Raw genomic sequence first — 27,771 nt, 5'->3', positions numbered from 1 at the left:
GTTGTTTATAGCTATGAGAAAGACTAAAGTGACAAATGAAATTGTAAGCAGACAAGAGTTATCTCTTACTCTCCAAAAACAATTTGTCTGTATCTCCCACGTACGGGGTCAGGGGGGTTTAATGTCCGACTGCTCGGTTGATAGTCGAATCAAACTCGGACTATTCAAAGACACTCCCTGTCCATACTTGTGACATTCTACCTGTCAGTTTGTTGAGGTCAACTAAAGAAAGCCAGGCCTCCTGAAGCTTTTCCACAGGTTGGATTGTCTCCATGCACAACAACAGCTCACTGGGGGGGTTTCTACGGACCACCTGACTTTGTATAACGGCCCAGAGTTGAAGAAGTTAAACACCATTTTGCAGAATGATTGACAGTAGTTGTGCTGCTGTGGGCTTCAGTACTTCCATTTCCTCCTGAATAACACAAAGTACAACCAAGTGTGGTTTGTTTTTTCTGTAATAGCTCTGACATTTAGTGGGGAGCAGAAATAACACATGATGGATGCTGTAAATGTCAGTCCGTCTCTTGTTTTGACAATTTGTTGCTAGGTGATTTGTCATTTTTCTTCTTGCGATATTCAGCTCTTCAATTTCATGTTGTGAAAAAAATGAAATGTGGCTTTTTTGCTTTCACTCGTTATCACCAGATGAGTGCTACATTTAAAAAAATATGACTAATTGTCGGTACAACATATGTATTATTATAATTAGAGATGTCCGGTAATATCGGCCTGCCGATATTACCGGACATTATGCGTTAAAATGTAATACCGGAAATTATCGGTATTGTTTTTTTTATTACCGGTATCGTTTTTTTTTTGTTTTGTTTTTTTTTAATGAAATCAACATAAAAAAACACAAGATACAGCCGTTGGATTAGAGAGGTTCTCTACAATCTAAAACTAGAAAAACTTAGGTTTTCGCTAAAAGGCTCGGCTCAAGCGTTTGAAAGCTCATGGAGTCCTTTCTTGCTGTATGTCAACTCTCTTGATTTATCCCCAGACGCAGATGAGGAATAATCTCCCTTTTATTTATTATTATTATTTTATTTTAATTTAATTTAATTTTAATTTTATTTTCTCCCTTTCTCTCCTTTCAGCCTGTTTGTCTGTCTCTGGCCTCGTATGTGTGTGTGTATGTGAGGATGTCTGTCTTTGTCGTCTTACTCGTTATATGATTGTGCCATATGTCCCTTGTTGGTGTGACCTGAGTGGGGTGGGAGGGTGGGTGGGGATTTGGGTTTTAAGGGAAAGGGTGTGAAGAATTTTCCGACTTTAAAATTGTACTGTTTGGACTTGCACTTTTTTCTGTATTTGAAAATGCCAATAAAAAAAGTTGGATTAAAAACACAAGATACACTTACAATTAGTGCACCAACCCAAAAAACCTCCCTCCCCCATTCACACTCATTCACACAAAAGGGTTGTTTCTTTCTGTTATTAATATTCTGCTTCCTACATTATATATCAATATATATCAATACAGTCTGCAAGGGATACAGTCCGTAAGCACACATGATTGTGCGTGCTGCTGCTCCACTAATAGTACTAACCTTTAACAGTTAATTTTACTCATTTTCATTCATTACTAGTTTCTATGTAACTGTTTTTATATTGTTGTACTTTCTTTTTTATTCAAGAAAATGTTTTTAATTTATTTATCTTATTTTACTAATTTTTTAAAAAAGTACCTTATCTTCACCATACCTGGTTGTCCAAATTAGGCATAATAATGTGTTAATTCCACGACTGCATATATCGGTATCGGTAATTAAAGAGTTGGACAATATCGGAATATCGGCAAAAAGCCATTATCGGACATCCCTAATTATAATATATAATAGTGTATATTTTTATATTGTAACATAAAAATATTACAAGTGGTTTATTTGCTCACAATTCTTTCAGACAGTACAAAGTGAGGAATATTTTCAAGTGAAGACATTGATGTCAATATATTCTTTATTCAAATTGATCTCTTAAAAGGTAATTAATGTTAACATTTAAACACCCTGGTCTCTTATTTTACTTTTATGATGGCAACTAAAACACTTTTTCCATTATTTCATTTAGAAAAAAATTGTTTCCAAATATGAAAAAAATCATTGGCCACCAGCATCACGGAATGTATTTATTGTATTATACTGATATCAAATGATATCAAAAACGACGCTACGATTTCATCACGGTATTCAGGCCACGGTGCGATATTATTGCAGTAACGTCAGTGGGGAAAATGAAGTGCTATTTATGTGAAGGATAAACACACCTGCTGTAAATAATCACAAACCTAATGTTCAAATGTTGTAATAATATTTTAGACTGCAAAGAACAGTAAAGGAACGATGTTTCAAATAGCAAGCAAAGGTAAAACAAAACTTTCAGTTTAGTGTCTGTAAACCAGTGTAGTGCGGATCGATACTGAAATATCGATACCGCCGATACCAGATTGTATCCTCTAATATCGATTCTCAAATCAAAATATCAATACTTTCTTTCTTTCATGTTTATTTCGAATATGTAGACAAAACAAAAACAAACAAATTTTGCAAAAAAACAACAAAAAAGCCATTCAAGAATGAATAACAAAAACAATAATAATAATGATAGTAATAATAAAAAGAAAAAGAAACAAGAAATGAAAATAAACATTAATGTAAACGTATCCGAAAAGGAGTGAGAAGAAGTAAAAACTCATGTACTCCCACCCCTCTTATTACTTACTGTATGTTTAATAATAATAATAATAGTATATACAAATGTTATGTTATATAAATACATATACAAGTATGTACATATATATATACATATATATATATATATATATAGATATATATATTTATATATATATATATATATATATATAAATATATATATATATATATATATATATATATATATATATATATATATATATATATATATATATATATATATATATATATATATATATATATATACAACATACATTTAACAAGTAACTATGAATGTGACACAACAGCGTGTATACATAGTATACATACACATACACATACAAACCTACTGACTCTTAGTTCACTATATCCTGTGAACAATATATTTTTGTACATTCATACATACTTTTGATACTTTCGTTAAGGGGTGTACAAACTTTTTCCACTAAGTGCCGCGTAGTGAAGAGTCAAAGTATACATGGGCATATTGATATTTTTTATATAACAGAAAATGCTCAAATCAAATATTGTGTCGGCTTTGTATTATTGGTGACGAAATATATTATTATTACATACTGATTTTTTTGCTCTTTTTTTTCTTACGTTTTTACTGTTTTTTCCCCGTGTAAGAATAGCATTAAAAAATGATATTACAATTGTGTAACTGCATGACCCAGTGTGTCAAAAATTCTGCCTGTACGAATATATTAATGTTCAGTTATATGTTTGACAGTGTTTATTATGGTTGGTGTCATTTTTCAAACTAATTCATAAGTGATATTTTATTTTTTGATGAACTAATCAATGTTTGTTTATTTGACGTATATTATATTTTTTATTTTGAGAAACATTCTGAATTTATTTCATCCATCCATCCGTTCATTTTCAAAATAATCTTACTCATCTCACCATATGAAATATAACTTACTTCACCGAGTATTATTTATTTATTTTTATTGTGATTACTTATGGAGTATATTGTGAAAAGTTTTAGCAACTGCTATGTAAAAGATAACGGGTAGGATTAAATAAGCTCTGCTTCTTCCTACTCCTTTTCCAACATGTTGAAAAGAGAAACTGGAAATTGTGATGCATCATGTTGTATGCATGCATGTGTGATGTATCATGTTGTATGCATGCATGTGTGATGTATCATGTTGTATGCATGCATGTGTGATTTATCATGTTGTATGCATGCATGTGTGATGCATCATGTTGTATGCATGCATGTGTGATGTATCATGTTGTATGCATGCATGTGTGATGTATCATGTTGCATGCATGCACGTGTGATGTATCATGTTGTATGCATGCATGTGTGATGCATCATGTTGTATGCATGCATGTGTGATGTATCATGGTGTATGCATGCATGTGTGATGTATCATGTTGTATGCATGCATGTGTGATGTATCATGTTGTATGCATGCATGTGTGATGTATCATGTTGTATGCATGCATGTGTGATGCATCATGTTGTATGCATGCATGTGTGATGTATCATGTTGTATGCATGCATGTGTGATGTATCATGTTGTATGCATGCATGTGTGATGTATCATGTTGTATGCACGCATGTGTGATGTATCATGTTGTATGCACGCATGTGTGATGTATCATGTTGTATGCATGCATGTGTGATGCATCATGTTGTATGCATGCATGTGTGATGTATCATGTTGTATGCATGCATGTGTGATGTATCATGTTGTATGCATGCATGTGTGATGTATCATGTTGTATGCATGCATGTGTGATGTATCATGTTGTATGCACGCATGTGTGATGTATCATATGCATGTGTGATGTATCATGTTGTATGCATGCATGTGTGATGTATCATGTTGTATGCTTGTATGTTCGAAATAAACTCAAACTCAGGCTAAAAAAACTTCTAATATTTTAGATCAGGGGTGTCTAAATGTTTTCCCACATTGGACGCATACTGAAAAGCCAAGTATGGAGGGCCATTTTAATATTTCTTTATTTAAAAAAAATAAAATTATAACAACACATATAAATATATATATATATATATATATATATATATATATATATATATATATATATATATATATATATATATATATATATATATATATATATATATATATATATTAGGGCTGGAACTAACGATTAATTTGATAGTCGATTAATCTGTCGATTATTACTTCGATTAATCGATTAATAATCGGATAAAGGAGACAAACTACATTTCTATCCTTTCCAGTATTTTATTGAAAAAAAACAGCATACTGGCGCCATACTTATTTTGATTATTGTTTCTCAGCTGTTTGTACATGTTGCAGTTTATAAATAAAGGTTTTTTTTTTTTTTAAAAAGCCTCTGCGCATGCGCATAACATAGATCCAACGAATCGATGACTAAATTAATCGGCAACTATTTTTATAATCGATTTTAATCGATTTAATCGATTAGTTGTTGCAGCCCTAATATATTTATATATATATATATATATATATATATATATATATATATATATATATATATATATATATATATATATATATATATATATATATATATATATATATATATATATATATATTTATTTATTTTATTTTTTTTAATTTTTTTATGTATTTATTTATTTAATTTTTTTAAGATAAAACTGTTATAAGTGACTAAGTATATTATTAGTTTAACATTTTCAGCTTTTTCTAATTAGATTCCAATATTTTTGCTTTTTTATTTTTTTAAATTTTTACTGTTTCTTTTTTTTTTGGATAGATATGTTATTATTTAAAAATACACAACTTTTACAATTTTAGCGTACACGTTAGGTATATTTGCACACAGTATCGGATCGCTATCGCTAAACTGACATGAGGAAAACTTGATTGAAAACTGTCACAAATTGATGCCTGCTTACATTTTTGGTTTTGCGTCAATAATCTGTTCCGGGTGATGATCAGGTGTTTTCTCATGTTGCTTGTATTTCCAGACTTGTAGATGATCGCAGCCTGGCAATATCTGCAAACTGTCTTTTGCATGTCCGTTACGTTTACTCCTCCATTTTCCTTGACTGCGAAGCCAAAACGCGTCCAATTGTCCGATTTTAACTTGGCGGGAGGATCCACAAGCTGCAGCTCGCCGCTCTGCTCCTTTGTGGTTCCAGCCATTTTTTTTTACTGAGCTGGATTATGGGATATGTGGTTTGCTTCTCAGAACTTCTCACTCTATAGTGCCAGAAATGTTTAGAGTTACATGTCAAAGCATTATTTTGAGAATTTTTAAACGGCAGTACCACGGTATTTACAATAATACCATTACATCCCTAGTAACATATACAGCAGGGGTCACCAACGCGGTGCCCGCGGGCACCAGGTAGCCCGTAAGGACCAGATGAGTAGCCCTCTGGCCTGTTCTAAAAATAGCTCAAATAGCAGCACTTACCAGTGAGCTGCCTCTATTTTTTAAATTGTATTTATTTACTAGCAAGCTGGTCTCGCTTTGCCCAACATTTTTAATTCTAAGAGAGACAAAACTCAAATAGAATTTGAAAATCCAAGAAAATATTTGAAAGACTTGGTCTTCACTTGTTTAAATAAATTAATTTATTTTTTTACTTTGCTTCTTATAACTTTCAGAAAGACAATTTTAGAGAAAAAATACAACCTTAAAAATGATTTTAGGATTTTTAAGCACATATACCTTTTTACCTTTTAAATTCCTTCCTCTTCTTTCTTGACAATTTAAATCAATGTTCAAGTATTTATTTGTTTTTTATTGTAAAGAATAATAAATACATTTTAATTTAATTCTTCATTTTAGCTTCGGTTTTTTCGACGAAGAATATTTGTGAAATATTTCTTCAAACTTATGATTAAAATTCAAAAAAATTATTCTGGCGAATTTAGAAAATCTGTAGAATCAAATTTAAATCTTATTTCAAAGTTTTTTGAATTTCTTTTAAAAATTTTGTTCTGGAAAATCTAGAAGAAATAATGATTAGTCTTTGTTAGAAATATAGCTTGGTCCAATTTGTTATATATTCTAACAGAGTGCAGATTGGATTTTAACCTATTTAAAACATGTCATCAAAATTCTAAAATTAATCTTAATCAGGAAAAATTACTAATGATGTTCCATAAATTATTTTTTTAATTTTTTCAAAAAGATTCGAATTAGCTAGTTTTTCTCTTCTTTTTTCCGGTTGAATTTTGAATTTTAAAGAGTCGAAATTGAAGATAAACTATGTTTCAAAATTTAATTGTCATTCTTTTCCGTGTTTTCTCCACTTTTAAACCGTTCAATTAAGTGTAAATATCATTAATTATTAATAATAACATAGAGTTAAAGGTAAATTGAGCAAATTGGCTATTTCTGGCAATTTATTGAAGTGTGTATCAAACTGGTAGCCCTTCGCATTAATCACTACCCAAGAAGTAGCTCTTGCTTTCAAAAAGGTTGCTGACCCCTGGTGTACAGTATATGCCCTCTTTATGTAATAATAGATGCACTATATTTGACATGTATAGTGACAGAAAGGTTGTTTGTTCTCAGGCAATGCTCAGAGTGTGACCAAGCCAGCAGCGATGAGGCGGACATCGCCATGGAGACACTACCTGATGGTACCAAGAGATCCAGGAGGCAGATTAAAGGCCCAATCAAATTCATCCCACAAGAGATGTCACCAGAGCCCAAGAAGTCTCAAGTGAGGAGCTCAGTATGTATTCTTCGTCCTCCACGTTGGACAAATAATAATATTTCCGTACGCGTTTTATTCAACGTTATTTTGCGATCGCTCCTCCACACTTGCATCTCATAGCCACCACCTTTTTGTAGTAGTAAGTAGAGATTGGCCGACCATCGGCGCTGATATTTGTCATCTTGACGTATATCGGTATCTGCAATGGACGTCGAGTGGGTCTGACATAATATTGTGAAAGTCCAGTCCATAGTGGATCTAACATAATAGTGAGAGAGTCCAGTCCATAGTGGATCTAACATAATAGTGAGAGTCCAGTCCATAGTGGATCTAACATAATAGTGTGAGAGTCCAGTCCATAGTGGATCTAACATAATAGTGTGAGTCCAGTCCATAGTGGATCTAACATAATAGTGTGAGAGTCCAGTCCATAGTGGATCTAACATAATAGTGAGAGTCCAGTCCATAGTGGATCTAACATAAGAGTGTGAGTCCAGTCCATAGTGGATCCAACATAATAGTGAGAGAGTCCAGTCCATAGTGGATCTAACATAATAGTGTGAGAGTCCAGTCCATAGTGGATCTAACATAATAGTGAGAGTCCAGTCCATAGTGGATCTAACATAATAGTGTGAGAGTCCAGTCCATAGTGGATCCAACATAATAGTGAGAGAGTCCAGTCCATAGTGGATCTAACATAATAGTGTGAGAGTCCAGTCCATAGTGGATCCAACATAATAGTGAGAGAGTCCAGTCCATAGTGGATCTAACATAATAGTGAGCGTCCAGTCCATAGTGGATCTAACATAATAGTGAGAGAGTCCAGTCCATAGTGGATCTAACATAATAGTGAGAGTCCAGTCCATAGTGGATCTAACATAATAGTGAGAGTCCAGTCCATAGTGGATCTAACATAATAGTGTGAGAGTCCAGTCCATAGTGGATCTACCATAATAGTGAGAGTCCAGTCCATAGTGGATCTAACATAATAGTGTGAGAGTCCAGTCCATAGTGGATCTAACATAATAGTGTGAGAGTCCAGTCCATAGTGGATCTAACATAATAGTGTGAGAGTCCAGTCCATAGTGGATCTAACATAATAGTGTGAGAGTCCAGTCCATAGTGGATATAACATAATAGTGAGAGTCCAGTCCATAGTGGATCTAACATAATAGTGTGAGAGTCCAGTCCATAGTGGATCTAACATAATAGTGAGAGTCCAGTCCATAGTGGATCTAACATAATAGTGTGAGAGTCCAGTCCATTGTGGATCTAACATAATAGTGTGAGAGTCCAGTCCATAGTGGATCTAACATAATAGTGTGAGAGTCCAGTCCATAGTGGATCTAACATAATAGTGTGAGAGTCCAGTCCATAGTGGATCTAACATAATAGTGTGAGAGTCCAGTCCATAGTGGATCTAACATAATAGTGTGAGAGTCCAGTCCATAGTGAATCTAACATAATAGTGTGAGAGTCCAGTCCATAGTGGATCTAAGATAATAGTGAGAGTCCAGTCCATAGTGGATCTAACATAATAGTGTGAGAGTCCAGTCCATAGTGGATCTAACATAATAGTGTGAGAGTCCAGTCCATAGTGGATCTAACATAATAGTGTGAGAGTCCAGTCCATAGTGGATCTAACATAATAGTGAGAGTCCAGTCCATAGTGTATCTAACATAATAGTGTGAGAGTCCAGTCCATAGTGGATCTAACATAATAGTGTGAGAGTCCAGTCCATAGTGGATCTAACATACTAGTGAGAGTCCAGTCCATAGTGGATCTAACATAATAGTGAGAGTCCAGTCCATAGTGGATCTAACATAATAGTGAGAGTCCAGTCCATAGTGGATCTAACATAATAGTGAGAGTCCAGTCCATAGTGGATCTAACATAATAGTGAGAGTCCAGTCCATAGTGGATCTAACATAATAGTGTGAGAGTCCAGTCCATAGTGGATCTAACATAATAGTGTGAGAGTCCAGTCCATAGTGGATCTAAGATAATAGTGAGAGTCCAGTCCATAGTGGATCTAACATAATAGTGTGAGAGTCCAGTTCATAGTGGATCTAACATAATAGTGTGAGAGTCCAGTCCATAGTGGATCTAGCATAATATTGTGAGAGTCCAGTCCATAGTGGATCTAACATAATAGTGTGAGAGTCCAGTCCATAGTGGATCTAGCATAATAGTGTGAGAGTCCAGTCCATAGTGGGTCTAACATAATAGTGTGAGAGTCCAGTCCATAGTGGATCTAACATAATAGTGTGAGATTCCAGTCCATAGTGGATCTAACATAATAGTGAGAGTCCAGTCCATAGTGGATCTAACATAATAGTGAGAGTCCAGTCCATAGTGGATCTAACATAATAGTGAGAGTCCAGTCCATAGTGGGGCCAGCAGGAGACCATCTCGAGCGGAGACGGGTCAGCAGCGCAGAGATGTCTCCAACCGATGCACAGGCGAGCGGTCCACCCCGGGTCCCGACTCTGGACATCCATGGCCACCGGACCTGTGTCCCCCCCCCCTCCACAAGGGAGAGGGGGGCAGAGGAGAATATAAAATAAAATAAACGGCAGATCAACTGGTCTAAAAAGGGGGTCTATTTAAAGGCTAGAGTATACAAATGAGTTTTAAGGTGGGACTTAAATGCTTCTACTGAGGTAGCATCTCTAACTTTTACTGCTAGAACATTCCAGAGTACTGGAGCCCGAAAATGTTTTGGTATCCTGGAGCATTCAAAGTTCCTTTCACTGAAACTAAGGGGCCAAGCCCAACTCTTGGAAAACAACCCCACACCATAATTCCTCCTCCACCAAATGTCACACTCGGCACAATGCAGTCCGAAATGTAGCGTTCTCCTGGCAACCTCCAAACCCAGACTGGTACATCAGATTGCCAGATGGAAAAGTGTGATTCATCAGTCGGGGGTGGGGCGGGGGCGTGGTTAAGAGGGGAATATATTTAAGCTAGAATTCACCAACTCAAGTATTTCATATATATTTAATATATATATATATATATATATATATATATATATATATATATATATATATATATATATATATATATATATATATATATGTATATGTATGAAATACTTGACTTTCAGTGAATTCTAGCTATATATATATATATATTTATTTATTTTATTATACATATAAATAAAAGAAATACTTGAATTTCAGTGTTCTGGAGGCTATCCAGTAGATGGCAGTATTGTCCTGTTTAAGAGTGTCACAACATTGCTGTTTACGGCAGACGAACTGCTTTACGGTAGACTAAACGTGACTGCTGTTGTTGTGTGTTGTTACCGCGCTGGGAGGACGTTAATGAAAGTGCCTAACAATAAACCCACATGAGAAACCAAGAACTCGCCCTCGATCATTCTACAGTTATGACGTCATTGGGCAGGCAAGCTGTTTATATTGTGGGAAAGCGGACGTGAGAACAGGCTGTCCCCACTCAGGTCCGCATTGAGCTGGAGGGGGCGTGGCCTCCAGCTCCGGCTGAATACCGGGAGTTTGTCGGGAGAAAATTTCTGCCGGGAGGTTGTCGGGAGAGGCGCTGAATACCGGGAGTCTCCCGCTAAAAACGGGAGGGTTGGCAAGTATGGATTATATGAGGCGTAAATAACCAACTGGTATGTTAACGTAACATATTATGGTAAGAGTCATTCAAATAACTATAACATATAGAACATGCTATACGTTTACCAAACAATCTGTCACTCCTAATCGCTAAATCCCATGAAATCTTATACGTCTAGTCAAGGGGTCACCAACGCGGTGCCCGCAGGCACCAGATGAGTAGCCCGCTGGCCTGTTCTAAAAATAGCTCAAATAGCAGCACTTACCAGTGAGCTGCCTCTATTTTTTAAATTGTATTTATTTACTAGCAAGCTGGTCTCGCTTTGCCCGACATTTTTAATTCTAAGAGAGACAAAACTCAAATAGAATTTGAAAATCCAAGAAAATATTTTAAAGACTTGGTCTTCACTTGCTTAAATAAATTCATTAATTTTTTTACTTTGCTTCTTATAACTTTCAGAAAGACAATTTTAGAGAAAAAATACAACCTTAAAATGATTTTAGGATTTTTAAACACATATACCTTTTTACCTTTTAAATTCCTTCCTCTACTTTCCTGACAATTTAAATCAATGTTCAAGTAAATTTATTATTTTTATTGTAAAGAGTAATAAATACATTTTAATTTAATTCTTCATTTTAGCTTCTGTTTTTTTCGACGAAGAATATGTGTGAAATATTTCTTCAAACTTATTATGATTAAAATACAAAAAAAAATTATTCTGACAAATCTAGAAAATCTGTAGAATCAAATTTAAATCTTACTTCAAAGTCTTTTGAAATTCTTTTAAAATTTTTGTTCTGGAAAATCTAGAAGAAATAATGATTTGTCTTTGTTAGAAATATAGCTTGGTCCAATTTGTTATATATTCTAACAAAGTGCAGATTGGATTTTAACCTATTTAAAACATGTCATCAAAATTCTAAAATTAATCTTAATCAGGAAAAATTACTAATGATGTTACATAAATTCTTTTTTAAATTTTTTTCAAAAAGATTCGAATTAGCTAATTTTTCTCTTCTTTTTTTCGGTTGAATTTTAAAGAGTCGAAATTTAATTGTCATTTTTTTTCGTGTTTTCTCCTCTTTTAAACCATTCAATTAAGTGTAAATATCATTAATTATTAATAATAACATAGAGTTAAAGGTAAATTGAGCAAATTGGCTATTTCTGGCAATTTATTGAAGTGTGTATCAAACTGGTAGCCCTTCGCATTAATCACTACCCAAGAAGTAGCTCTTGCTTTCAAAAAGGTTGGTGACCCCTGGTCTAGTCTCTTACGTGAATAATATTATTTGATATTTTACACTAATGTGTTCATCATTCCACACATAAGTCGCTCCTGAGTATAAGTCGCACCCCCGGCCAAACTATGAAAAAAACTGCGACTTATAGTCCGAAAAATACGGTATCTGTCCACAGGAAAGACACATTAGATTGGTGAAACAGTGGGTGTGCTCCTCTATTGGCCAACATGCCCGCAAATATAAATCATTCATAATTGCTTGATTTGTCACAATCCTGAAGTTGGTGTGTGAAATACAACGTCAATGCAGTCACGGAATGTAAAGGAGAGAAGCGACAATGCCACTGTCCTTTTCTCACTCATGGAGCCAAAATACTTCTTTTCCTGTACCGTCTTGATGCCACGCTGTTTACCCTCCCCCATCCCTCCCTGGTCCTACTTATCTTAGCCAAGCATGCTTTCATTCCCTCCCACTTCCTCAAGAGACTCTCCACATTGTTATCTGACAGCTTGGTGGCAGTGGCAGCGCAATCTTTCACCTCCTTTTCTTTTCTCCCCACTGTCAACATTTCACCTCCTCTTACTCCTCTGGGACTGCGGGAAACTTTGCTACTCTTAAATCTTTCTATGGCACCATAACCGAAGACACTATTGTTATTTATATTTTGTATATGTAGATATATACATATATGTATACACATACATATATATGTAAATACACATACACATATATATGTACAGTATATACATATATATATGTGTGTATATATGTATGTATATATATATATATATATATATACACTACCGTTCAAAAGTTTGGGGTCACCCAAACAATTTAGTGGAATAGCCTTCATTTCTAAGAAGAAGAATAGACTGTGGAGTTTCAGATGAAAGTTCTCTTTTTCTGGCCATTTTGAGCGTTTAATTGACCCCACAAATGTGATGCTCCAGAAAGTCAATCTGCTCAAAGGAAGGTCAGTTGTGTAGCTTCTGTAACAAGCTAAAGTGTTGCATGATTGCACAAGGGTTTTCTAATCATCAATTAGCCGTCTGAGCCAATGAGCAAACACATTGTACCATTAGAACACTGGAGTGATAGTTGCTGGAAATGGGCCTCTATACACCTACGGAGATATTGCACCAAAAAGCAGACATTTGCAGCTAGAATAGTCATTTACAATGTATAGAGTGTATTTCTTTCAAGTTAAGACTAGTTTAAAGTTATCTTCATTGAAAAGTACAGTGCTTTTCCTTCAAAAATAAGGACATTTACATGTGACCCCAAACTTTTGAACGGTAGTGTGTATATATATATATATATATATATATATATATATATATATATATATATATATATATATATATATATATATATATATATATATATATATATATATTAGGGCTGCAACTAACGATTAATTTGATAATCGATTAATCTGTCGATTATTACTTCGATTAATAATCGGATAAAAGAGACAAACTACATTTCTATCCTTTCCAGTATTTTATTGAAAAAAAACAGCATACTGGCACCATACTTATTTTGATTATTGTTTCTCAGCTGTTTGTAAATGTTGCAATTTATTAATAAAGATTTATTTTCAAAAATATATATATTTTATTTATTTATTTATTTATTTTTAAAGCCTATGCGCATGCGTATAGCATAGATCCAACGAATCAATGACTAAATTAATCGGCAACTATTTTTATAATCGATTTGAATCGATTTAATCGATTAGTTGTTGCAGCCCTAATATATATATATATATATATATATATATATATATATATATATATATATATATATATATATATATATATATATATATACTTACTAGTAGTACTTTGTCTGCAATGTAGAACTTTGTCTACACCGTAGTACCTTGTCTGCAATGTACTACCTTGTCTGCACTGCAGCACTTTGTCTGCAATGTACTACCTTGTCTGCACCGTAGTACTTTGTCTGCAATGTACTACCTTGTCTGCACCGTAGTACTTTGTCTGCAATGTACTACCTTGTCTGCACTGCAGCACTTTGTCTGCAATGTACTACCTTGTCTGCACCGTAGTACTTTGTCTGCGGTGTAGTACCTTGTCTGCACCGTAGTACCTTGTCTGCACCGTAGTACCTTCTCTGCAATGTACTACGTTGTCTGCACCGTAGTACTTTGTCTGCAATGTACTACCTTGTCTGCACCGTAGTACTTTGTCTGCGGTGTAGTACCTTGTCTGCACCATAGTACCTTGTCTGCACCGTAGTACCTTGTCTGCACCGTAGTACTTTGTCTGCACCGTAGTACCTTCTCTGCAATGTACTACCTTGTCTGCACCGTAGTACTTTGTCTGCACCGTAGTAGGGCTGCAACAACTAATCGATTAAATCGATTAAAATCGATTATTAAAATAGTTGCCGATTAATTTAGTCATCGATTCGTTGGATCTATGCTATGCGCATGCGCAGAGGCTTTTTTTTGTTTTTGTTTTTAATTTGTTTTACTAAACCTTTATTAATAAACTGCAACATGTACAAACAGCTGAGAAACAATAATCAAAATAAGTATGGTGCCAGTATGCTGTTTTTTTCAATAAAATACTGGAAAGGATAGAAATGTAGTTTGTCTCTTTTATCCGATTATTAATCGATTAATCAAAGTAATAATCGACCGATTAATCGATTATCAAATTAATCGTTAGTTGCAGCCCTACTTCAGATCTATCCGCCAATTATAAATGTTATTGTTTGCTCGTTTGAGGCCCTTCTTTTTGAAAAAAACAGCTCAGTTTTTTATATGGCAAACACAAAATATGCAACATTTTCCCCCAAAAATATCTCAAAGTGGAATATTTAATGTGACGTAATTGGAGCCTTGAATAGGTCAATAATTCATAATGACATTGATTTTGATTCATTATTATTTTTTACAGAAAGAAACTTTCTGTTATTAGAGTAAACATTGCAACATTTTCTTGTTACATTTCACTAGAGATGTCCGATAATATCGGTCTGCCGATATTATCGGCCAATAAATGCGTTAAAATGTAATATCGGAAATTATCGGTATCGTTTTTTTTATTATCAGTATCTTTTTTTTTTTATTTTATTTTTTTTATTTTTTTATTTTTTTAAATCCACATAAAAAACACAAGATACACTTACAATTAGTGCACCAACCCAAAAAACCTCCCTCCCCCATTTACACTCATTCACACAAAAGGGTTGTTTCTTTCTGTTATTAATATTCTGCTTCCTACATTATATATCAATATATATCAATACAGTCTGCAAGGGATACAGTCCGTAAGCACACATGATTGTGCGTGCTGCTGCTCCACTAATAGTACTAACCTTTAACAGTTAATTTTACTCATTTTCATTCATTACTAGTTTCTATGTAACTGTTTTTATATTGTTTTACTTTCTTTTTTATTCAAGAAAATGTTTTTAATTTATTTATCTTATTTTATTTGATTCATTTTTTTAAAAAGTACCTTATCTTCACCATACCTGGTTGTCCAAATTAGGCATAATAATGTGTTAATTCCACGACTGTATATATCGGTTGATATCGGTATCGGTAATTAAAGAGTTGGACAATTATATCGGATATCGGCAAAAAGCCATTATCGGACATCCCTACATTTCACCTGTTTGCTCTTTTATATCATTTTTTATGTTTTGAATTTTTTCCAATGGTATTTTTAAAATGTGCCGTGGGGCCGTTAAAAAATGACCTGCAGGCCACAAATGGCCCCCGGGCCGCACTTTGGACACCCCTGCTGTAGACTGTTGAAGAGTCCTTGACAAGTTTTGCAAATGTCCCACACGGACGACACATTTGGAGAAAATTGGAGTGTGGCCAGCCTTCATCAAGGTATTTCATGCAGATCATAAGCTATCAAAGATTGTGGAAGAAACGCAACACGTTTAATCCCTCAAAATAAATCAGGTTGATTTTGAAGTCCTGTTGCGAACACGCGGCGGAACAATGGCAAGGTGGGAATCAAGAAGTTCTCGTCCTTGTTGGGAAATATTACAAAACACCGCACCCACAGTAACATTGTTTTGATGGCCATGCAGCGTTTCAGTGTGGAAATTGTTGTCTTTCACAGAGGACCAGAGGACAGAAGAGAAAGAGCATCTCCATGTGTGAGGACAGAGAAGACAGAATGGAGGTTTGTCTCACCAACACACACACACACATTCCACCAAACGATGCATAGAAAATAGGATGCCTTGTTTTTATTTTAAAAGTATATTTTATCTTAAAAGTAGTCTTAAAGCCTCTGCAGGCATGTGAAATTTCCGCAAAAACGTGCAAATCCGTGTTTTCAAACATCTAGTTTTGCGTCAAAATATCACTACCAGGTTTTTTTAAAATATAAAATATGAATAAAAATGGCTAACCATCTAGCTAGATGTCAGGTTCAAACACTGATGACATCTATTAAACAGACAAGAAGCAAGGAGTCACGCAGAGACAGAGTTCAATTTAGCTCAATGAGGAGAGACGTTTGGGACTGCGCGCTCAGTTACAATCTCCCACCACGCTCTAAGGTACAACCCACGTGCTCCTGTATTTATTTGGGAGGTCCCTGGTTACATCACCGAGGCTGCCTCCAAAGGGAGTGGCCACACATATCGTGCAAAGCAGCTTCCAGTTCGCACAATACGTGACGGAATGTGCTGGGGGGCCCTAGTAGTTGCCAGAAAAAAGAGTCAAAAAAGGGATTTTTTTTTTTAACTTGGAAAAATGATAGTTTGAATGACCAAGATGAGTGGAATATGTTCAAGGTGGAATGGCTTGAATCGGTTGAAAAATGTGAAAATGGAAGTTTGAAAAATGGCCAATTCATTTTGAATGGGAAAAATGTCCCGGAAAAGCTGAAATTCTGGGGAATTTTCGGAATTTGTCAAAGGAAAGGCCGCGATTCCCCGAATAGGCTGAACAGTTTGAAGTTGGAACAGTTTTAATCGAATGAAAAATGGGGAAGGCAGAGCACGCCAGAATCTGGAGAAGAAGAAAGAGTTGAATAAATAGATGAATTTTGGTGTTGAAAAGCATATGTGTGACATTCACACTATAATCTAGTAAAAGACATGTAAGTGTCAAAGAGGTTGGTAGATGAGAATAAATGGAAAGGTCAAATATAGTGTAAAAATGCAGGAAATGTAGTTTCGATTTTCTACATTTTCTTTTGGGGTTAGCGTGGCAGCACTTTGTGCCCATTAAAATGTTCCTCCTTTTTCCCCTCAAAGGGTGCTAAGGCGTCACATTAGTACCAAAAATCCAAGCGCGTAAAAACTGTTATCGCGCGCTGATTCTCCACTTCGTGCGCGCGCAACACCCTTTTGCGCGCGCGCGGCGCCTTCTTGCGTGCGCGCGGTGCCTTTCTGCGCGCGCTGTCTCGGTCTGTGCGCTGTCATGTTTCATTTTGGTACTTTGGGGGCGGGCATGCTTAGACCGCCCCTTCTTTCTGATTGGCTTTGAAAAGAAAAAAAAGAAGAAAAAAAAATAGAAAAATACAACTTCAAGTAGGTTGTAAAAAAAGGCAGATGAAGTGAAACTATAGCAATGCTTTTCTTTCCACTCTCTCTCATGCACACAGATACTCATGTTATGAGAAGTATATTGTTTCAAAAATATTAACATTAATTTTTGATATTTTAAACATCTTTCAGATTACATTGCTCGAATTCAAAAACCACTTTACTACACAAATATTAGGCCCAATGTGCAGGATTATTCTATTAGTATTAGTTATTTTTATGTTTTATCATATATTAGCTTATTTTTATGTTTTATCATATCTTAGCCTATTTTTATATGGTCTTATTGTATTTATATTTCAGTTTTTATTGTATTTTATTTTATTTTATAGTTTTTCATATTGTAGTTTATTTTTATGTTTGATTATATCTTATCTTATTTCATATTATTTTTGGACTTTTACCTGATGTGTATTTTAATTATTTTTAATCCATTTATTTGATCATCTAGTGCAGGGGTCACCAATGCGGTGCCCGCGGGCACCAGGTAGCCCGTAAGGACCAGATGAGTAGCCCGCTGGCCTGTTCTAAAAATAGCTCAAATAGCAGCACTTACCAGTGAGCTGACTCTATTTTTTAAATTGTATTTATTTACTAGCAAGCTGGTCTCGCTGTGCTCGACATTTTTAAATCTAAGAGAGACAAAACTCAAATAGAATTTGAAAATCCAAGAAAATATTTTAAAGACTTGGTCTTCACTTGTTTAAATACATTCATACATTTTTTTACTTGGCTTCTTATACCTTTTTACCTTTTAAATTCCTTCCTCTTCTTTCCTGACAATTTAAATCAATGTTCAAGTAAAAAAAAATTTATTGTAAAGAATAATAAATAAATTTTAATTTAATTCTTCATTTTAGCTTCTGTTTTTTCGACGAAGAATATTTGTGAAATATTTATTCAAACTTATTATGATTAAAATTCCAAAAAAAAATTCTGGCAAATCTAGAAAATCTGTAGAATCAAATTTAAATCTTATTTCAAAGTCTTTTGAATTTATTTTAAAATGTTTGTTCTGGAAAATCTAGAAGAAATAATGATTTGTCTTTGTTAGAAATATAGCTTGGTCCAATTTGTTATATATTCTAACAAAGTGTAGATTGGATTTTAACCTATTTAAAACATGTCATCAAAATTCTAAAATTAATCTTAATCAGGAAAAATTACTAATGATGTTCCATAAATTCTTTTTTTAATTTTTTCAAAAAGATTCAAATTAGCTAGTTTTTGTCTTCTTTTTTTCGGTTGAATTTTGAATTTTAAAGAGTCGAAATTGAAGATAAACTATGTTTCAAAATTTAATTGTCATTTTTTTCATGTTTTCTCCTCTTTTAAACTGTTCAATTAAGTGTAAATATCATTAATTATTAATAATAACATAGAGTTAAAGGTAAATTGAGCAAATTGGCTATTTCTGGCAATTTATTTAAGTGTGTATCAAACTGGTAGCCCTTCACATTAATCACTACCCAAGAAGTAGCTCTTGCTTTCAAAAAGGTTGGTGACCCCTGATCTAGTGTTTCCTCAAAGAGCCCTCTGGATCTCCACGTCCAGAGGGTTCCTGTGATTGGCTATTGTCATTGTGTTGTTATTATTATTGTTGTTGTTGTTTGTTTATTTTTATGTACATGTTTGACTGTCTTCATGGGGTGTGGGTGTTATTTCTCTTCTTTTTTTTAACTATGTAAAGCACTTTGAGCTGCATTTTAAATGTATGAAAAGTGCTTTATAAATAAAAATGTATTATTATTATTTTTAGTAATAGTACCCTTACAATCACTCCAAACCAGCTCAATAACTTACCTCTTTTTCAGCCAACATTTTTTGATCCACTTCTTCCTCCGTAAATCTTGATACATATTGACGATGACCCGCCCTGCTATACTTCTGATTGCTCAAAGCCAATCAGAAAGAAGGGGCGGTCTAAGCATGCCCGCCCCCAAAGTACCAAAATGAAACATGACAGCGCACAGACCGAGACAGCGCGCGCGCGGAAAGGCACCGCGCGTGCGCAAAAGGGCGCGCGCGGTGCCTTTCCGCGCGCGCGCGCAAAAGGGTGTCGCGCGCGCGCACGAAGTGGAGAATCAGCGCGCGATAACAGTTTTTACACGCTTGGATTTTTGGTACTAATGTGACGCCATAGGGTGCTCCCATCCCTGTAACTAACAGAACAGTGGAGGTTAAAGGCCTACTGAAATGATTTTTTTTAATTTAAACGGGAATAGCAGATCCATTCTATGTGTCATACTTGATCATTTCGCGATATTGCCATATTTTTGCTGAAAGGATTTAGTAGAGAAAATCGACGATAAAGTTCGCAACTTTTGCTCGCTGATAAAAAAAGCCTTGCCTGTAGCGGAAGTAGCGTGACGTCACAGGAGCTAGTATTCCTCACAATTCCCCGTTGTTTACAATGGAGCGAGAGAGATTCGGACCGAGAAAGTGACGATTACCCCATTAATTTGAGCGAGGATGAAAGATTTGTAGATGAGGAACGTTACAGTGAAGGACTTGAGAGGCAGTGATGGACGTATCTTTTTTCGCTCTGACCGTAACTTAGGTACAAGCTGGCTCATTGGATTCCACACTCTCTCCTTTTTATATTGTGGATCACAGATTTGTATTTTAAACCACATGGGATACTATATCCTCTTGAAAATGAGAGTCGAGAACGTGAAATGGACATTCAGTGCCTTTTATCTCCACGACAATACATCGGCGAAATGCTTTAGCTAACGTGATAGCATCGTGCTTTAACTGCATATAGAAACAAAAGAAATAAACCCCTGACTGGAAGGATAGATAGAAAATCAACAATACTATTAAACCGTGGACATGTAAATACACGGTTAATCCTTTCCAGGCTGGCGAAGGTTAACAATGCTGTGCTAACGACGCCATTGAAGCTAACTTAGCAACCAGACTGCACAGAGCTATGCTAAAAACATTAGCTCTCCACCTACGCCAGCCAGCCCTCATTTGCTCATCAACACCCGTGCTCACCTGCGTTCCAGCGATCGGCAGAAGGACGAAGGACTTCACCCGATGCGTTTGGCGGCCCGGAGACGTAGGAAGTCAAGGTGAGGTCGGCGGCTAGCGCGGCTAGCGCTCCAACAAAGTCCTCCTGGTTGTGTTGCTGTGGTCCGCTGCTAATACACCGATCCCACCTACAACTGTCTTCTTTGCAGCCTTCATTGTTCATTAAAAAAATTGCAAAAGATGTCCAGAATACTGTGGAATTATGAAATGAAAACAGAGCTTTTTGTATAGGATTCTACGGGGTACCATAACTTCCGTTACTCGGACTTCGTCACGCGCATACGTCATCATACCGCGATGTTTCAGCCGGATATTTCCCGGGAATTTTAAAATGTCACTTTATAAGTTAACCCGGCCGTATTGGCATGTGTTGCAATGTTAAGATTTCATCATTAATTTATAAACTATCAGACTGCGTGGTCGCTAGTAGTGGCTTTCAGTAGGCCTTTAAGCTTATTAATTTACACGTGACAACAGGAATTGTTGGTTTTCTTCCAAAAAATGTCCTATGAGCCAGGAACGTACTGCACCTCTACCAAAACCCATAACGACCAAACCATCTTAAAACCCAACCGTAATGACGGCGAAAAGCGTTGCACGTGTTTTGTTTGAAGAGATTGTAATCGGAAGCATGCAGAACGAGATGGTCATCAGCCATGTGTCCACAGGAACCACTGCCAAGGGAGCGCAGACAGCGCCATGCGGCTGTGCTGAAAAAGCCCAAAGCAGATGACAGCAGAACTGAGTGTACCACCTGTAAAGGTCCGGGTGACAATGACAATCTTGTGAGGTAAGTGTGTGTGTGTGCGTGTGTGTGTGTGTCACAGGCATATCGTCCTGATGATTAAAGTTCAATCTTCATTATGTTTTTCAAGAGAAATCTGTGGCTTCCTCAGCTCCTCTTATTGACCTGCCACACATTTGCACACTTCATTAAGCTTTAATGAATAGCACAATTTAGTCCTGGGATTCCAGGTGCAAGACATAATGAAGCACATTGTACTTTGATATTGCAATTTTACAGCCCGGTGTTGGTGGAATTAACAAGCGGGGGGGGGGAGGACGTCAGCATGCTTCCAACGTTTGTCGTCAATAATCTCCAACAATAACATATTGTGACGCCAATAGATAACATTTAAATGTCATTGATTGTTAAAGCAGTTTGTTGGACAATAACAATCCGTTTTTCACTTACATACAATGTTACTTGAAACTAGGGATGCGTTAAAATGTAATATCGAAAATTATCGGTATCGTTTTTTTTATTATCTGTATCGTTGTTGTTTTTTGTTGTTTTTTTTTATATATTAAATCAACATAAAAAACACAAGATACACTTACAATTAGTGCACCAACCCAAAAAACCTCCCTCCCCCCATTTCTTTCTGTTATCAATATTCTGCTTCCTACATTATATATCAATATATATCAATACAGTCTGCAAGGGATACAGTCCGTAAGCACACATGATTGTGCGTGCTGCTGCTCCACTAATAGTACTAACCTTTAACACTTCATTTTACTCATTTTCATTCATTACTAGTTTCTATGTAACTGTTTTTATATTGTTTTACTTTCTTTTTTATTCAAGAAAATGTTTTTAATTTAGTTATCTTATTTTATTTTATTTTTTTTAAAAGTACCTTATCTTCACCATACCTGGTTGTCCAAATTAGGCATAATAATGTGTTATTTCCACGACTGTATATATCGGTTGATATCGGTATCGTTTTTTTTTTTTGTTTTTTTTTTTTTTAATTTTTACACTCATTCACACAAAAGGGTTGTTTCTTTCTGTTATTAATATTCTGGTTCCTACATTATATATCAATATATATCAATACAGTCTGCAAGGGATACAGTCCGTAAGCACACATGATTGTGCGTGCTGCTGCTCCACTAATAGTACTAACCTTTAACAGTTAATTTTACTCATTTTCATTCATTACTAGTTTCTATGTAACTGTTTTTATATTGTTTTACTTTCTTTTTTATTCAAGAAAATGTTTTTAATTTATTTATCTTATTTTATTTTATTTTTTTAAAATACCTTATCTTCACCATACCTGGTTGTCCAAATTAGGCATAATAATGTGTTAATTCCACGACTGTATATATCGGTTGATATCGGTATCGTTTTTTTTTTTTTTTTTTTTTTTTTTTTTAATTTTTACACTCATTCACACAAAAGGGTTGTTTCTTTCTGTTATTAATATTCTGCTTCCTACATTATATATCAATATATATCAATACAGTCTGCAAGGGATACAGTCCGTAAGCACACATGATTGTGCGTGCTGCTGCTCCACTAATAGTACTAACCTTTAACACTTAATTTTACTCATTTTCATTCATTACTAGTTTCTATGTAACTGTTTTTATATTGTTTTACTTTCTTTTTTATTCAAGAAAATGTTTTTCATTTAGTTATTTTATTTTATTTTTTAAAAAAGTACCTTATCTTCACCATACCTGGTTGTCCAAATTAGGCATAATAATGTGTTAATTCCACGACTGCATATATCGGTTGATATCGGTATCGGTTGATATCGGTATTATCGGACATCCCTACTCGAAACTAGTGCTTTCGCTATCTGCGCGTAATGACTGAGCTACGTGACGTCATTTCTTGTGATGTCCCACGGACCATTCCTGGTCGGGACGGGATTCGTTCCCAGGGATTTGAATAAAGAACCAACTCTTTTTCTTTACTATAGTGGTCTCAATAACGGGTACCGGTTCTCAAAAAGGGATTCGAGTCCGAGGACTCGGTTCTTTTCTTATACAACAACCGGGAAAATCGGTTTCGAGTATCATGCCCTTAATTCAGCTATTAAGGTGAAAATCTGAAAATATTTTCTTCGAGGGATTTCTAGAAGAGTCACGGAGATCGTAAGTAAGCTGCTGGGATAATCGGGGGGGTCGGCAAGTATGCAGCTGAGCCGCATCAGAGTGGTCAAAGAGCCGCATGCGGCTCCGGAGCCGCGGGTTGCCGACCCCTGTCTTAGGGGCACTCTGCTTTTGTTTATTTTTGGTTTAAGCATTAGACACAATTTTACCTGCACCCTGCCTCCCGCTGTTTCCCACATCTACAAAGCAATTAGCAACAACTGCCACCTACTGATATGGAAGAGTATTACACGGTTACTCTGCCTAGCTCTGGACAGCACCGACACTCAACAACAACACATCATTCGCAGACTACAATTACTGCTTTGCAAAAAATATTTTTAACCCAAATAGGTGAAATTAGACAATCTCCCACGGCACACCAGACTGTATCTCACGGCACAGTGGTTGAAAAACACTGCTGTAGATACCGCGGTTTCAAAACCCTCACAATGACCGTGTGACGGTGCTAAACGGAAACCTGGTAAGTGTTGTTTTTGTTCTGGCACTTTAGCCTGGGCCGGTCTGAAAATAAACGACATCTGTCAAGAATCCTGTCTGCGGCAAGGTGGGGGGGCGTGGAACGCTGTGACGGGGAGAAGTGTGTTCGTAATAGATAAGGGAAATTGTTTCATTCGAGCATTTCATCAAAATCTGTCCATAACTGTTTGAGTTATGTTCTAAACCAGGGGTCACCAACGTGGTGCCCGCGGGCACCAGGTAGCCCGTAAGGACCAGATGAGTAGCCCGCTGGCCTGTTCTAAAAATAGCTCAAATAGCAGCACTTACCAGTGAGCTGCCTCTATTTTTTTAAATTTTATTTATTTACTAGCAAGCTGGTCTCGCTTTGCTCGACATTTTTAATTCTAAGAGAGACAAAACTCAAATAGAATTTGAAAATCCAAGAAAATATTTTAAAGACTTGGTCATCACTTGTTTAAATAAATTCATTATTTTTTTACTTTGCCTCTTATAACTTTTAGAAAGACAATTTTAGAGAAAAAATACAACCTTAAAAATTATTTTAGGATTTTTAAACATATACCTTTTTACTTTTTAAATTCCTTCCTTTTCTTTCCTGACAATTTAAATCAATGTTCAAGAAAATTTATTTTTTATTGTAAAGAATAATAAATACATTTTAATTTAATTCTTCATTTTAGCTTCTGTTTTTTCGACGAAGAATATTTGTGAAATATTTCTTCAAACTTATTATGATTAAAATTAAAAAATATATATTCTGGCAAATGTAGAAAATCTGTAGAATCAAATTTAAATCTTATTTCAAAGTCTTTTGAATTTCTTTGAAAAAATTTTGTTCTGGAAAATCTAGAAGAAATAATGATTTGTCTTTGTTAGAAATATAGCTCGGTCCAATTTGTTATATATTCTAACAAAGTGCAGATTGGATTTTAACCTATTTAAAACATGTCATCAAAATTCTGAAATTAATCTTAATCAGGAAAAATTACTAATGATGTTCCATAAATTATTTTTTTAATTTTTTGAAAAAGATTCGAATTAGCTAGTTTTTCTCTTCTTTTTTTCGGTTGAATTTTGAATTTTAAAGAGTCGAAATTGAAGATAAACTATGTTTCAAAATGTAATTGTCATTTTTTTGTGTTTTCTCCTCTTTTAAACCGTTCAATTAAGTGTAAATATCATTAATTATTCATACTAACATAGAGTTAAAGGTAAATTGAGCAAATTGGCTATTTCTGGCAATTTATTGAAGTGTGTATCAAACTGGTATCCCTTTGCATAATCACTACCCAAGAAGTAGCTCTTGGTTTCAAAAAGGTTGGTGACCCCTGTTCTAAACAGACAAAGAAACCCCTGCGAAAACATAACCTTTTAGGCCTAGGTAATACATTCTGTGTACTGGAAAGCAACCATCTTCATCTCGACCGTTCCCACGGCGACAGTGCGGACATTGCACACCGCGGGAAATACGAGTAATATGAGAAGCTACTTGATACACCATCACCCGGAAAATATATTAGAAGGCAGCGAGGCTTAACATGTGTTTGTGATATCTTTTAATCAGTGGAGCTACTTTTCATTCAATCACATCATTTATATTGATTTGTTTATGAAAGAGAGGTTAACAAGTTAAAGGTGTTCAATGATAATACAAGCATGTTTAACATTCCTTTCTTTCATGAAGACAAGAATATAAGTTGGTGTGATTGTGATGACTTGCATTGATTGGAATCAGACAGTAATGATGATAACCTCCACATTTTACAATGGAGGAGAGAAAAAAACATGAAAGTGCTTGCTTTTTGTTTGTCAATCTTCCATACTCCCTTTTTATACACTTTACAAGAAATACATTGGCAGGAAACTCCCTAGCTTTCTGAGACTCTTATTTTGTTAGCGCAGGCAGGATGAAGCAGCGCTTTTATTGTGAAGGCAGGAACCGTGCAAGTCGGTCTTTAGAGTTTTGACGGCAGGTGGAAATAAGAAAATGTTTCTCGCCTTCCTGTCGGTCATTTTTTCTTAATAGTGAGCTCACAGCCATAGACATGTTCTAAGGCAGGGGTCACCAACCTTTTTGAAAGCAAGAGCTACTTCTTGGGTAGTGATTAATGCGAAGGGCTACCAGTTTGATACACACTTCAATAAATTGCCGGAAATAGCCAATTTGCTGAATTTACCTTTAACTCTATGTTATTATTAATAATTAATGATATTTACACTTAATTGAACGGTTTAAAAGAGGAGAAAACATAAAAAAAATGACAATACAATTTTGAAACATAGTATATCTTCAATTTCGACTCTTTAAAATTCAAAATTCAACCGAAAAAAAGAAGAGAAAAACTAGCTAATTTGAATCTTTTTGAAAAAATTAAAAAAATAATTTATGGAACATCATTAGTAATTTTTCCTGATTAAGATTCATTTTAGAATTTTGATGACATGTTTTAAATAGGTTAAAATCCAATGTACACTTTGTTAGAATATATAACAAATTGGACCAAGCTATATTTCTAACAAAGACAAATCATTATTTCTTCTAGATTTTCCAGAACAAAAATTTTTAAAATAAATTCAAAAGATTTTGAAATAAGATTTAAATTTGATTCTACAGATTTTCTAGATTTGCCAGAATTTTTTTTTGGAATTTTAATTATAATAAGTTTGAAGAAATATTTCACAAATATTCTTCGTCGAAAAAACAGAAGCTAAAATGAAGAATTAAATTAAAATTGATTTGTTATTCTTTACAATAAATTTTTTTTTACTTCAACATTGATTTAAATTGTCAGGAAAGAAGAGGAAGGAATTTAAAAGGTAAAAAGGTATATGTGCTTAAAAATCCTAAAATCATTTTTAAGGTTATATTTTTTCTCTAAAATTGTCTTTCTAAAAGTTATAAGAAGCAAAGTAAAAAAATGTATGAATGTATTTAAACAAGTGAAGACCAAGTCTTTAAAATATTTTCTTGGATTTTCAAATTCTATTTGAGTTTTGTCTCTCTTAGATTTAAAAATGTCGAGCACAGCGAGACCAGCTTGCTAGTAAATAAATACAATTTAAAAAATAGAGGCAGCTCACTGGTAAGTGCTGCTATTTGAGCTATTTTTAGAACAGGCCAGCGGGCTACTCATCTGGTCCTTACGGGCTACCTGGTGCCCGCGGGCACCACGTTGGTGACCCCTGTTCTAAGGGTACGCAGCATGGAGCGCCACTGCCTACTGGCGCTGACGAGACGCGGGGCCGCCATCTTGGAGTGGTGATCCGCTCCACTCAGTGCAATTCATTTGGCAGGAGCAATGAACTGTCATCTTACCTCACTGAATACCACTCATTTTCACCCGCTTTGTTGTCATACGTGTAGCTATGATAAAGGACACATGTTTTATTATTCATAGTTTGCTTAACAGTAATAGAATATTCTTATATGCTGTAAGTGACCAGACATCCCAGAGCAAAACTGGGAATATAATCCCAGAGAAGGGTCAGCTATTTTTAAGTTGAAGAAACAATATGATGAGGTTATATATACATGCTACATAAACAATGTATGAATACATTAGATATCTATATATCTTATAGACTGTATCTCTGTTGCTGCAGCAG

General features: G+C 35.0%; 1 protein-coding gene across 3 annotated transcripts in view; it reads left to right on the top strand.

Annotated features, from left to right (window-relative positions):
• phf14 (PHD finger protein 14) overlaps positions 1–27,771 on the top strand; it is a 159,939-nt gene that overhangs the window by 96,446 nt on the left and 35,722 nt on the right. For 2 of the 3 annotated variants that reach the window (XM_062029367.1, XM_062029369.1), the window contains exons 14-16: positions 7,221–7,383; positions 16,317–16,379; positions 21,462–21,583. In XM_062029367.1, the coding sequence (XP_061885351.1) occupies positions 7,221–7,383; positions 16,317–16,379; positions 21,462–21,583 (348 nt within the window). The remainder of the gene's footprint in view (positions 1–7,220; positions 7,384–16,316; positions 16,380–21,461; positions 21,584–27,771) is intronic. The other variant, XM_062029368.1, reaches the window with a different exon arrangement.

The sequence above is a fragment of the Entelurus aequoreus genome, linkage group LG20, assembly GCF_033978785.1.
Source record: "Entelurus aequoreus isolate RoL-2023_Sb linkage group LG20, RoL_Eaeq_v1.1, whole genome shotgun sequence".
Taxonomy (NCBI): domain Eukaryota; kingdom Metazoa; phylum Chordata; class Actinopteri; order Syngnathiformes; family Syngnathidae; genus Entelurus; species Entelurus aequoreus.
The sequence above is the reverse complement of the archived record's forward strand: the minus strand, read 5'-3'. Positions and strand labels throughout refer to the sequence as shown.